This window comes from Falco punctatus (genome assembly GCF_963210335.1).
Source record: "Falco punctatus genome assembly, contig: scaffold_25, whole genome shotgun sequence".
Lineage (NCBI taxonomy): Eukaryota > Metazoa > Chordata > Aves > Falconiformes > Falconidae > Falco > Falco punctatus.
In genome coordinates, this window is record NW_027660064.1 from 2,477,348 (window position 1) to 2,490,558 (window position 13,211).

Genomic DNA, 13,211 nt, shown 5'->3' on the forward strand with positions numbered 1-13,211 from the left:
TAAGTCTCGTGGATGCCCCCGTTGTGCCCGAAGTGAAGGTGCCAGGGCAGGGGGGTGGGTGGGGAAGGATCACTGTGATGTCTGTAAGATGAGAATAACGGTTTAAAAAAACCCCTCAAGCCCTCGCCTTGCCTTGAGGTCCTGGGCAAGGAGAGTGTTGTAGGCAAAACTAAACCTGGTGAGGAAGACCAAGTCCCTGGGCAGATGTGGTTGTTTATTTAGTGCTTCCCCTAATTGTTAACAAACGCACAGCTTGCTTTCCCGGAGGGGGATGTCTCGGGGCAGGTCTCACCTCTCTGTTTTCTCCCTCCCCTTGTGGCTCAGACCGCAGAGGAGCAGGTCGCCCCTGTGAGGAGCCAGTCGAGCGAGGAGAAAGCTGCGGGCAGCTGGGAGGCTGCGAGAGAGAAGCAGAGCTCCAGTCAGGGCAGGAGATGTCTCCAGGGGCTGGACAGGGAAGGACCCGTATCTTCTCCTGGGGCGCACCAAAGCGGCGAGGACACGGTCCCATCCCCGTCGAGACATGTCAGGTGAGCTGAGGGCTGAGGAGATCCTTCTGCTTCGCGGCCACCCTGTCAAGTGAGGTCTGTCATCCCCAGCTCCTCAGGGCCCCTCTGTTGGTGCCTCCGTGGGATGGCGAGTCCACAACCCTCCTCCTCGTCTTGTTTGCTCATTAGCCGTGTCTGAAGCCCTCTCTTTAACTGCCAGGCTGAGCAGCTGCCGGTGGATAGTGCCTGCCCGCGGCGAGGTGGAACTGAAGGTCCACTTCAGCTCCACGGTGCTGGGCCAGTTTGAGCAGACGCTGCGTTTTGAGATCCTGGGGACAAAGCGACTGTACCAGCTGCCCTGCAGGGGCACCTGCCTGTACCCCACCATCAGCCAAGACCCACGGTAAGGCTTGCCCCTGGGAGCCTCCCACGCTGCTCCCCCGTGGGCTCAGAGCCAGGGCTGCCCCTTGTACCCCGCTGACCTTCTGGCTCGGGCAGAGCGTGCTGCCTGAGCCGCCCAGCATCTTGTCCCATGCCTGGAGCTGGGCGTACTGGTACCGCGGCCACCAGTAAGGGTTACGGCTTTCTGACCAGGTTTTCTACTTGGAGCATCTCACAGCTCTTCATTCCCTGTTTTCTCTGCCCAGGCTGGTGTTTCCCCACCGAAGGAAGAGCAAGGGAGACGATGACATTGTCTTCAAGCAGTATGTCACGGAGACGGGTGTCTTTCACTTTGGACCGCTGCTGTGTGGGAAGTCAAGAGACTGGTACGTGCTCCCCGCCCTGAGCGAGCATCCTGATGTGCTGCCTGCACAGCATGGGACGTTGGGATGGCACCTCCAGGGCCTCGTGCTGTCACGGACACGTCTGGGGACGAGCCGTCCCAGAGGCACAATTCAGGGCAGGCCCAGGTGGAGACCTGCCTGGGAGATGCAGGGGGCTGAAGGGCCACAGATGTGTGAACTTGAGCAGATGATGGGCAAGTGAGTCCTGGAGGAGCAGGGGAGAGACGGAGCTGTTCTTCCTCCCTGGTGGGTGCCTTGGTGGCCAGAGCCATGTGCTGCTTCCAGCCTGAAGGTCACTTGGAGCAGCTTGTGTCCCCCCGCCGCATCTCAGCTTCGCCACCTACGAAATGAACTTTATGGTGTTTTTTAAAAGTGCTTTGAGCTCTACAGGTGGACTGAACAAGCAATTACTCTGCTGATGGTTTTGTAAAACATTCATCCGTTTGTAATATTAGTAAGGCCTTATGATTCGACCTGCGGATATGGGGGCGTGGGGGATCTGCAGAGGAATGAAAATGGAAATTCTGTTTCCCCGTCCTCGATGCTGGACAAAGTCTGCCTGAAAAAGTTGCCATTGTAGCTGCTGGCGCATTTCTATTTTTAACATAGCTTTTTTTTTCAATAGTAGAAATTAAGTTGTCCTCTTCATGGGAGCTCTGGAGAGCTAGTGGTATTTTGACAACCCAAGCAAATGAAATCAAAACAGTTCAAAAACCAAAAGGGGATCTTTAGTCAGGCTGCTGCATGGCCTTGGGTTTCTGTTTGTGCTTTTTAACCCTTTAACTCCCAAATCTGCTCCATACCCGAGGGAAGGGACGTTTTTTTTAAATTCAGCATTCCTCTTGGGAATGAATCCTCTCTATTTCCTTCCCTCAGGCTTTGAGCTAACCTGTGAAATACAAGGCAATCTCGTGACTGTTTTGGAAGACAAAAGCTAAACTATTTTTAAAAGCTCTTTCCAAGAGCATTTCTTTCTACCCTGCAGGGAAGGAAACCCAACAAAGAAAGGGGGAGAACCCACATGCCTGCAGTACCTCTGTTTTTCCAGGCATCTTTGAATTTCTAATTTGTAAAATGCTCTTTAAGTGGCCTGTGCATCATCACGTGTCTGGGCTGGAGGCACCAAGTACAGGGGTGGACATCAAAGTAACGCAAGGATGGAGACACATAGCATCCAGTGTGCCCCTGAAAATGATCCTTTTTCTTGGCCTGCTTGTTGGAACATGGTCTTGCAGTGCAGCCTCCCGCTGCCAGGACATGGCGCTTTCCTTGGTGTGGCGTGAAGGCGACGGTCTCCTCTGCAGCCTTCTCCCCTTTTGCGGACAGGTACAAGGCACTGGACTATCCCAGCAACTGTGAGACGATAACCATCCTCAACGTCACCCCCTTGGAAGTAGAGGCGCATTTCTCCTTTGAGCGCGATCTCAAGGCGGACACGTTCCTTGTAGAACCTCCCAGCATGAGGCTGAAACCGAACGAGAAGCAGGTAGGGGACAGCAGGTAGGGCAGGCACTGGTGTAAGTGCCCAGGAGCCATTCCTCCTGCTCACTGAGTGCTCTTCTGTATTTCTTGTTTCGGGGACGGGGCTAGAAGCTGAGCATTTGGGCGTACCCCACTTCAGCTGGTCTGGTGGAAGACAAGCTCGTCTGCCGCATTAAGGAGAACCCAGAGCCGGTGGTCTTCCCCCTGTGCTGCCAGGGGGTGAAGGTGGAGCTGAGGGTCAGCCCCAAGCGCGTGCATTTCAACAGGCTGCTTCTGCACAGGTCAGTCATCCCACGGCCCCTCTGCTGGGGACGGGTGCTGTCGGTGAGCTCACCTTCAGCCTCTCTGGCTGGCTGCATGGCCCTTCAGGCTGGATGTTGGGCTGGCGTCCCTCTTTCTGCCAGCAGTTCCCGGTCTCTTGCTCACCGTTCCTTGCTGGCTTGGTTCTCTCAGGACAGCCGCAAGCTCTGTAGCCCCCCAGCAACGTGGTGCAATGGGCATCTTGATTCATTTGTATCTCGTCTGCTGGTTCGGAGAGCAGTGCAGTTGCTCCTCCTTATGTCCCTTCTGTTGGATACACCGTTAGCACCCAGCCCTTCCCCAGGACCTCACCTCTGAGACTTGTGACACAGAGAAAACATTTAACTAATGTTATGGATACTATAAATACTGGATGTGTATAGATAAAGATATATATATAAACTAATGCATAGGGCTGCTCCAAGATGCATTCAGTTGCAAGGCCTATCCTGACCATCGAGCAGCTGGTGCAGGGTGTCTTTCTGCCTCTGCAGGGAGGACAGCAAGACCCTGGTCCTGCGAAACAGCACCCTGCTGCCTGTGGCCTGGCGGCTCTGTGGGCTGGAAAACCTGGGCGAGGACTTCTCCGTGTCACAACGTGAGGGCATCGTTGGTCCGCGCACGGAGTTTGACGTGCATCTGTATTTCAAGCCCACAAAGGCTCTCAACATTGAGAAGAAGATCCGACTGGAGGTGAGGGGGACTGTGCCCTCCCTGGCAGGGCAACAAGATCTTTGGGGTGGAGGCTGTGCTTGAAGGGTTCCCTGCAAAGAGGGGGACAAAGGATGAGCCTTCCCGAGGTTCCTTTCTACCCGCATCGCCGGGGGGGCAGGCCCTTAGCGGCAAGGAACTTGCTCTTATAGCTGAGCTTCAGGGGGCATGTGTGCTGCCAGGCCAGGAAGAGCTGCACCTGAGGGACACAAGGCTGCTGTGACCCCAACTTCTGCTGCCTCAGCCTGGGTTCACCAGAGCACATGGTGCATCCCTGAGCATCTGCGTCAGCCCAGACAACCAGGCGCTGTGTCCTGAGCCCGCGTTACAGCCACCTTGCCGCTGTGCGTGGTTGAATGCTGTTGTTTGGTTGTCCAGACCTCGGCGTGCTCCCTGCGCCCATGCTGGAGCCTGTCCGGGGCTCTTAACGGAGAGCAACAAGCTGTCACCCTGGGCTTTTGTTCCCCGTGGTTTGGGGGCTGCACTTCAGTGAGGATGCTGGGTGATTGAAGGGGAGAGGGTTGACGGTCAATGCCACCTGCTCTGGGACACCTCACAATTCTTGAGATTGTTTTTCCATCGCTGTGTCTCCCCGGGTGCTTCCGTGGCAGCACTCCCTGCTGAAGGAGTGCCGAGCTGGGCTGGTAGGGCTTCTTACTGCAGCAGCATCTCGCTGGGTCAGCCCGTGAGATGAGCAGGTTGGGAGAGTTTGGGAATCCACAAGTGCTTGTCAAGCAGGGGAGGCCATGGTGGAAGCAGCCAGCAGAGACAAGGACTCGTATGTTGTCTACCAAAAGAATTTAAGAGAACGGTCTAAGCACTGTTCGTTTCTCGCTGCCTCAGGTTTCAGATGCAGAAAACATCCTGGGGATTGTCCAGACCGAAAATATCCTCGTTTCTGCAGAGGGCTATGATGTTGCTCCAATCATCAACATTCCTAAAGGTCAGTGGACGCCCCAAAACAAAGCAGTCTGGGTGCGTTGCCTTGCCTTGGCAGGTGAGCAACCAAAGCGCTTGGGATGGGGTAGCATGCAAGCGTGGCCCGGTCACATAAAGCGCGTATCCTGCAAGTTGAGTGGAGTGAAGGGCTGTCAGGGCACAGCCAGCCTCGAGTCTCTCGCCCCTGAGCTTTGCAGTGTGCAGGTTGGTCTGGGGGCTTAGAAACCACAGCGATGTGAGCCAGCAATTGGCAGCTCCTGAGGGCTCAGCAGGGCACATAAAGTTGTTGGATCAGTGCTTGGAAGCAAGAAGACAGAAACCCAGCTCCTCACCTGCTAAACCCTGCAGATATTCTCCGAGTAAGAAGAGCAAGGGCAGCAAAGTAGCTAAAGAAAATTTCCAAGAACGGAAACTTCCTGAGAAGGGTTTTGGGCTGCCTGAGAACTCCAAGTGTCATAGAACAGTTTGGGTTGGAAAGGACCTCAAAGATTGTCTTGTCCCAACCCCCCTGCCATGGGCAGGAACACCTTCCACTAGCCCAGGTTGCCCCAAGCCCCGTCCAACCTGGCCTTGAGTGGGGCAGCCACAGCTGCTCCGGGCAGCCTCTGCCAGTGCCTCGCCACCCTCACAGTGAAGAATTTCTTCCCAACAGCTCATGTAAATCTCCCCTCCTCCAGTTCAAAGCCATTGCCCCCTGTCCTGTCACTACAGCCCCCCAGGAAACACCTGTGCCCACCTTTCTTATAAGCCCCATTTCAGTATTGAGAGGCCAATTGAAATTGGCCTGGAAGTGTTGAAATATCTGTCTTGTCACTTGGTGTGGTCTGTAGCAGCTCACAAATACTCCCCGTTTCTTGCCTGGCTCTGCGGGTTTTCTGCAGGTGCAGGTGGCACCGTGGATTTTGGAGTCCTGAAAGTCCTGGATGATGCGAAGCAAGTGCTGACTCTGAGGAACAAGGGGAAGTACGAGATTGCGTACAGGTGGGTCCAGCTGCCTGGTCTGTGAACGCGTGGTGCCACCATCTGCCCAGGCCTGCCTTCTCCTCCTGCCCATGGCTAGAACCGCTTCCCGTGCTGGCTGCCTCGTGGTCTGGTTAAATAAAAAGCCCGGGCTCCCTAATCTCAAAGACTTTAAGGGAGAATGCAGCCCCACACCAGAAGTCCTTCACAGCTGAGCAGGAACCAGAAGGAGAGGCCCTGAAATTGAAGCCACTCACTGCTGAGATCCATTGCCTTCCTCTGAGGGGCAGCTCCTTTCTCTTTATGACTCTTTAAAGGAGGGGATGAGAAAATTGGCTGTCGAGGTTAGTTTGCAACACTCATGATGGTCTGCACTCTCTCAAGATCTGAGATTCCCCAAGCAGAGCTGGACTCTTTCCCTTTTAATTTTTTTATGGTCTTATGTCAAGTCCTGGCTGTGCTGGTGGCACTTGTACTTTTAACTGCAGAGGTCTTTGTTCCTTCCCTTTCTCCCCAGTTTCCAGCTGAAAGCTGCAGGCACCACCATACCAGACCTGGCAAGCCACTTCACTATCCAGCCGCAGAAGGGCCTGCTGGCTGCCTCCGGGCGCCCTGTGCAGGTCCAGGTGTTCTTCCACCCCAAGACGGAAGTGAATATCGAGGACAAACCCGTCCTGCACTACCAGGTGAGCTGCCCCAGCCAGGCAGCGGTGGCACAGCACGTCTTGGGAGCGTGAGCAGGACAGGTGCCTTCTGGAAGGAGGGCTTTAGCTGGGTAATTCTCGTAGGTGACAGCAATGTCTCAGAAAACATTTGTGATGCTTCCTAAGCGGAGCTGAAAGTCTGGCTCCGGAGGAGGCGTTGAAACAGGGAGGATGAGCTGATGGGGACCTGGGATGGGATCAGGGAACAGAGTCAGAGGCTGGCCTCTTTGCTGGTTTTACCAAGCCCTCCTCTGGCTGCAGGTGATGGAGCCCAGCATCTGCGGAGGAGGCGAGACCGTCGCCGTCATCCCAGTGAGGGTGTCGGCGAAAGCTGTGTTCAGCAAGTACAGCATTCACCCCGCCTCGCTCATCAACTTCGGTGCCATGGTGAAGGGCAGCAGGAAAACCTGCACCTTCATGCTGGAGAACAAAGGCAGCCTTGACTTTAAATTCCTCATCTACCGAGCAGACCAGGACGCATCCCGATTGCAAGAGAAAAGGTGAGAGAAGACCTGCATCACCTGTCCTGCCTGAGGAGGCACGACAGCGTGGCTGGTGTGTGACAGGCAGCCCAGACACCTGGGTTATTGTCCAGTTCACGTCACCTGCTTGTGAACAGGGAGTGGAAAAGTGCCTCAGTGTCCCCGTGTGTCGGGCAAAGCTGGTGATACAGCTGAGCTGTCTGTAAGCTGCAGGAGGTGCCGCCGGGGCTGTGAGGGGCAGGGAGGCTTTCCTCTGTGGGGAGGGGAAGGTCAGCTTTGGCTTCAGAGGAAGGCAGGGTGGGGGCTCAGCATGATGGATGTTTCTGCTTTCTCCTCTTAGTGGATGTCAAATGAAATCTGCCCACTCTGGCAAGAGTGAGAACTTACACCAAAGGACTTCCTCAGCCAAGAAAAGCAAGCGCTCGCTGCAGAAGGTTGCCAGCCCCTCCATGCAGGTGGGTGGCTCCCGCTCCCCAAGACACACTGCTGCGGGTGCTGGGGGAGGACGCTGATGGGGGCTCCGTGTCACACAGTGGGGTGGGACATGGTCTGCACGATGGAGGTCCGTCATCTCCCAGCCACAAGCAGAGGCAGGAGCTGCTCAGTTGCACTGACAGTCCCGTGCTCTGGCTCGGACTTGGAGTTGTGGGGTCAAGAGAGAGGAGCAGGTCCCGTGTTTTGGTGGCTGCTAGCCAAAATAGGACTGTGAATACCACAGATGTGGGCACGTTCCTGTTTGAAGTCCCACTCCATAGATACCAGATGACCTTGTGTTTTCGTCTTCCCAGTCCCCTCCCTTCCCTCCCGTCACTTCTCACAGTTATTTCTGCTCTCCTGTTTTACCCCTGAGGCTGGAGGATCCCAGCTAGCACCTTCACCTTTTACACCCAAACTCCGTCCTCTGTGCCAGCCAGGATAGGCCTGCAGCTCCTCCTGGCTTGTCCCTCTCGTCCTGGGGCTGCCTCTGGGCCGTGGAGTCATCCCTCCCTGCCCTGGGACTGGGGGCTCGGCCTGGCTGGAGGTTGAGGAGCGGCGTACTCCTTGCTGGGGATGCTCAAGGCTGGGCTGCTGGACGTCAGCCTCTCCTGGGACTCTTTCTGCAGGCTCGCCTCACTCTAGGCATGTTCACGGTGTACCCTGGCTTTGGTTCCATCCCTCCTGGGGGCCAGCAGATGATCACGGTGGATTGCTCTGCGGAATCACTGGGGATGTGCGAGGAGCACCTGCGCATCGATATCAGCGACAGAGACCCCCAGGACAATCCCCTCGGCATCCCCTATACCCTGCTGGCTGAGTCCTGCCTCCCAGGTACGCCCCGTCCGCAGGTTCCCACAGCCAGACCTGCTGCTGGTCAGCACCTGAACTTCTTGCTTGGTTAGAGAGGCGCCCTGACCTTGAAGCTAAACCCTAAAATCCTCAGAGGTTCCAGTTCTTTTCAAGTCAGCCAGCGGGGAGAGGCTGGGAGGGATGCATGGAAGGATAAAAGGAAAGCAATACTCCTTGACTGGGACTGAGCTCCATCCTCGCAGCCGACTCCCCGCCCAAGGCTGGGTTTTGCAGTGACCTGGGCAGAAAGGGTTTATCAAGCCTTCCGAGAGGCCAGCAGGGTCCCGAAAAATTCATCAGGAATGCAGCATTCAGCCCTCCCTCTGCTCTGCTCCGCAGCATTTGTGGTTGATGACATCGAGTCCATCTTTGAGGAGCATCGAATCTGCAGCAACGTCAACCTCTGCCAGACCCCGCAGACGGTGCGAGACAAGGGTGTGTATGTCAGAGATGAGAACAAGTTTATCTTCACCGACGTTCGGGTTGGGCACCGGGCCACAGCTCGCTTCGAGATCCACAATGTCAACAAAGTCCCCTGCAATGTGGTCCTTTCCATCAAACCCATCGCCGGTGAGGTAAGAACAAGAGGCCAAGGTGACCGTTCCTCTTTACAGGCTGCGCTGCCTTGTTCTCCAGACTCGTTGCTTCCTCTTGCCCGCCCTAGTCCAGCTCCGTGCAGGTCAGGCTACAGGGGGGAGCAGCAGTGCCAGGGTGGCAGTTCTGAATTTGGCACGTCTCGAGCAAGGCTTTGGCTCACCGCTCTGGCTGGGTCTTTGGTGGGAGACCCAAACCCTTCTGCACATCTCTTGGAAGCCCGCTCAGAGGGGGCCTTTACTGGCCTGACGTGCCTGGGCTCAAAGCAGACCATTCCCTCAGGCTCCCTGGCCTTTTCCTTCTCTTTAAAGGCCAGTTCGAGGTTAGTTGCGGGGTTTCCGTGCAGTGCCCCCCTCCCTTGTGTGCTGGGGTGGCTGCCCAGTGCTCAAAGCCAGCTTTTGCGCTCCTGGGCTCCCTGTGCAAGGTCAGCACCGCTTTGGAGTCACCCCTGCGATGGAAGGAGCCTGCCCAGGGCAAGCAGGAAGGGAGACACGCTGTCTGGGGCTGTTCCCAGTGACGCATATAAGAATAAGACTGCGTACGAAACACTGAAGGATGTTTCCTCCTAACACGGCTCTGTGGGTTCCCCCAAGTTTCACAGCCCCATCAGTGACATTTTCAAGGTGGATCCCGTTCGGATGTGCGTGCCCAGCTGCTCCCACGCCTTTGCTACGGTGACCTTCACTCCACAGATGATGCAGAGCTACCAGTGCACTTTTGAGGCTTCCCTCGATGTCCTGGCGAGGTAACTCCCCCTGTGAAATCTGGGCGGGGGGACCTGCCTGATGGGTGCCCCTCCTCTGGGAGGACCCCGACCTCTTGTTAACCCTGATGCTCTCGGTAGCCTTAGGCAGAGTGCTTAGCATTAGAGAATAGAGGAGGCGGTAACTACTAGACAGAGTAGAAAGAGAAGGGGTTATAGCTTAGCCTCTGCGAGTGACTGTGAAGGCAGTGCAGCATTTGGTAGCCAGCTGGGAGTTAGTGAATCAGAAAGAAATGGAGATGTGCAACAGCTGAGCTGGGGCTTTCCAAGGACAAAGGTTTAGATGAAGCCGTTTCTGTGCCAGCCAGCCAGCGTGCATTATTTCCTCCTTGTTTCTGTTAAAATAAGATGATTGTATGTGATTACCTGGGGTATGTTAAGCTATTCTCTGTCAAAGGAGCGACTGGAGCCCTTCTAAAAGAGGAGCCCAGTTCCCCTGTCCTGGGACGTGTGTACCAGGGCTCTGACCGGCTCTTCCCCAGCCGTTTAGTGGCTGAGTCAGGACAAGTCAGCTTTCTGCTCTAGTACGCAATTCCTTTTTTAGCGTCCCTGGAAATAATCATTACTGATGGTGCCATTTATTTTTCCCTTCTTGCTTTTATACTATTTCCATGCTGCGCTCGTGCTTTTTGCATGTGTCTCATATCATCGCAGCCAGTGAATTTGCCATGTCTCACCTGTCGCCTCATTATTTACCTGCTGTGCTGCATGATTCGATTCAGTGACATGTTCTTTAACTGCTACTCTGGAAGGCTCTGGCTCTTCAGAGCTCTTGTGAATGGCCCTGATTGGATTGGGAGGAGGGGGGTGGAGGAGACCTGTGTCGTGGGGTACAGGAGCACCAGCCAGGGAAAATGCAGTGGGTGGCCCCTCTTTGTTGCTTGCCAGGTGGGAAATTGGTTAGTGCCGGCCGTCATGATCTCTCCTCTGCCTTTCCTGCAGCCCTGCAGCAATTAAAGCGCAAAGCCTGACCTTCTGTGTCAGTGGAGATGGGACTCTGCCTCAGGTGACAGTCCTGTGCCCGGTACTTCACAGTAAGAGAGGGAACCCTCTGCTGGTCTTTAAGAAGCTGTTGCTGGGTGATTCACAAAAGCTCCCTCTGGTCCTTCATAATGGTGGCACCCTACCTGTCCAGGTGAGGACCTGCTCAGGGAACGCTCTGGTCTGGGAACAAGTGCTTGTCTCGTGGAGAAAAGGTCCCAGAAAGCATGGCAGACCTGGAAACAGCTCTCAGAAATTCTTTTTAAGCAAATGACTGACTTGTAATTTCCAGGAAGAGAGTTCCTCTTGGAAATGCGATTTTTCTGACTAGCCTATCCTTTTCAGTTAAATACAACGCAAGAAAGTTGGTGGGGTGTTTTCCCCCCATCTCTCTTCTCACGCTTTGATTCTCGGGTGGGCACGTGTGATGTCCTAGTTGCATTAGATTGTATTTGATCCCATTTTACTACACTTTAATGAAAAATTCTGTTCATTACTTTTGTATCCCAGCGCCTCTGAATGCTTCTTTTTTCTGTCTAGTTTTACTTGAACTTTGTAAGTTTAGCTAAGAGCTGTGTTTGAAGCGGGGAAGCATGCTGGATGCCCCGTGCTGGACCAGCACCAGTACGGTGCCAACCCACGTGTCACCCTGTACCCACAGCAGTGTGGTTGTGCTCTGTGTTCCTTTTTCTCAGTTGACGATAGACCTGTTGGATGAAGCGGGAGTTTTCTTCTTGAAAGCCAGGCCCACCACACAATGCGTCTACCAAGCTGGGGGCGTGAAGGAGGACTCTCCTGCAGGAGGTAAATCCAGTAAGCGTGAAGCGCGGTCATCCACACAGGGGAGAAATGTGTGCCCTGCTCTTGGCTTGGCCAAGCAGCCACCAAATGTTAGATGTTGTTTCTTCGCTGGGGCTCTCCGTACCCCCAGCTTTTCATGTGGACTCTGCGCACGGCTTCCTCCTAGAAAGTGGTTGGAAGTTTTTTCTGTTCCTCTGGACATGGTGGGTTGAGTTGCGGGGGGCTGTCACCACTTGAGCGGACCATCTGAGGTCTTTGCTGCGTGTGGGAGTAGCAGCCTGAATGGAGGCAGCCCCTGAGCCCACAGCCAGCCAACAGAAGCCAAACCCATTCTTTGGCTCAGTTTTACGTGTGGCAGGAGCTGACTGACTGCAGTTTGAGTGAGCGCTGGGTGTTAACCTGTGTTTAAGACACTTCAGCAGTGATACACGTGGTGCTGTCGTAGCCTTGTGAGCATAGGAGGAGGGTCTGGCACCATTGGTGGGAGAACCTGTGCTTAGAGGTAGCTGGGTTTCAACCCCTTACGCCCCACAGAAATATTTCAGTGGTACAGCTGTATCACTTGTCGCTGATTTCATTGCTGTGCAGAGAGGAAGCCTCACACCGCTCTCCTGGTCCTGCTCCGTGGGGAATTAGCAGAGTTTGACGTGCTTTTCAAACCCACCCTGGCCCAACGTGTGGAAGGCAGGATCCACTTGTCGGTGGTGAACAACCCGTATGAGGAGACCGACATTCAGCTGGTGGGCGAAGGCTACGAGGATGACTTCACGCTAGATAACATCCACGGACTGGTGGCAGACAGTGAGGAGGAGGAGAATGCTGAGGGCAATCTAGAGGAAGACGTAATTGAGGGTAAGAGAGGAAAGGCTGCCCAGGTGGATCAAGGAACAGGAAAACAGACGTTTCTGCTCACCCTGTGCCGCGCACCTGCGGTCCAGCTTTAGCAGCCAGATCCTGCTGCCTTTTGTAGCCTGCAGAGGCTTAAGAGGCAGCTTGAGAGCAGAAGAGAAGATCGTCTGTGAAGGGAGAAGCTTGCAGGCTAGCAGGGAAGGGTCAGAGATACCCGCGTTCAGCTGAGTATCTCCAAAAGGAGGGCTGCCAGCCCATGGTATGCTATGGAGATGAAGCCCGTGTCTAATGATTTGTGCCCTCGATATACGCAGCCTGTGCTGTCACCCCCTGGCCTGGCGGTCTGGGAGCGTGCTGGCTCTGTGCAGAGGGGCAGTGCATGCTGTGCTGCGTGGCTCTGCACAGCCACAGCCACGGGTTTAGGGATGTGGCAGGGCGCTTCCATGGGAGCGGTAGGATGGGGAACTGCGTCTCCCCAGGGAGGAAGGCTTGGAGCAAGGAAGAGTTGGCCACGCCTGTCTCTGTGGATGTGAGGGGGGTGGATGGACCTCAGGCACACTGAGACCTCCTGCTCTCCTTCCTAGCAGCTGCCAGAGTGAATCACATCCCGTTCGGGGACTGTCACATCGGGAAACCCTACAGCGTGACCTTCACCATCACCAACCGCAGCAGGACGGAGGCGATGCGGTTTGAGTGGCTGGCAGACACCCCATTTCACTTCTCCCCCAAGGTGAGTTTGGATGGCTCTGCCTTTTCCCATTGCTCCAGCCCTGCCCGGCGGGTTCCCAGGAGCTGGCAGGGAGTCACCACGTACCGGTGAGAGCCTGTTTCAGTGCCACAAAGGAGCTGCAATCCCTGGCTTAGCTGGCGCGGGGCTGTCAACCCCACAGAAAAGGCTCAGTGTTGCGGGAGGTGGCATCTTTTGTATTTTCCTCTGTCAAACCCCAGATGAATACACGGTAAGAGGCAGATTCCTGGCACAGCTGCTCACCACATCGATCGATCTCTTTGCTGTCAGTCCTGCCCTTGCTAGTGATTCCAGTTAGGTC

The 13,211-nt window shown here is 55.1% G+C and overlaps 1 protein-coding gene across 1 annotated transcript in view; it reads left to right on the plus strand.

Moving 5' to 3' along the window:
* The window catches only part of LOC308058135 (hydrocephalus-inducing protein homolog), a 101,641-nt gene that overhangs the window by 84,484 nt on the left and 3,946 nt on the right, over positions 1-13,211 (plus strand). The window contains exons 48-65 of the mRNA XM_080412122.1: positions 325-527; positions 706-845; positions 1,060-1,252; positions 2,597-2,756; positions 2,861-3,033; positions 3,547-3,745; positions 4,607-4,706; positions 5,584-5,683; positions 6,180-6,395; positions 6,561-6,866; positions 7,189-7,303; positions 7,952-8,156; positions 8,514-8,749; positions 9,362-9,513; positions 10,474-10,666; positions 11,208-11,316; positions 11,902-12,165; positions 12,750-12,892. Coding sequence (XP_080268248.1) covers positions 325-527; positions 706-845; positions 1,060-1,252; positions 2,597-2,756; positions 2,861-3,033; positions 3,547-3,745; positions 4,607-4,706; positions 5,584-5,683; positions 6,180-6,395; positions 6,561-6,866; positions 7,189-7,303; positions 7,952-8,156; positions 8,514-8,749; positions 9,362-9,513; positions 10,474-10,666; positions 11,208-11,316; positions 11,902-12,165; positions 12,750-12,892 — 3,207 coding nt within the window. The remainder of the gene's footprint in view (positions 1-324; positions 528-705; positions 846-1,059; positions 1,253-2,596; positions 2,757-2,860; positions 3,034-3,546; positions 3,746-4,606; positions 4,707-5,583; positions 5,684-6,179; positions 6,396-6,560; positions 6,867-7,188; positions 7,304-7,951; positions 8,157-8,513; positions 8,750-9,361; positions 9,514-10,473; positions 10,667-11,207; positions 11,317-11,901; positions 12,166-12,749; positions 12,893-13,211) is intronic.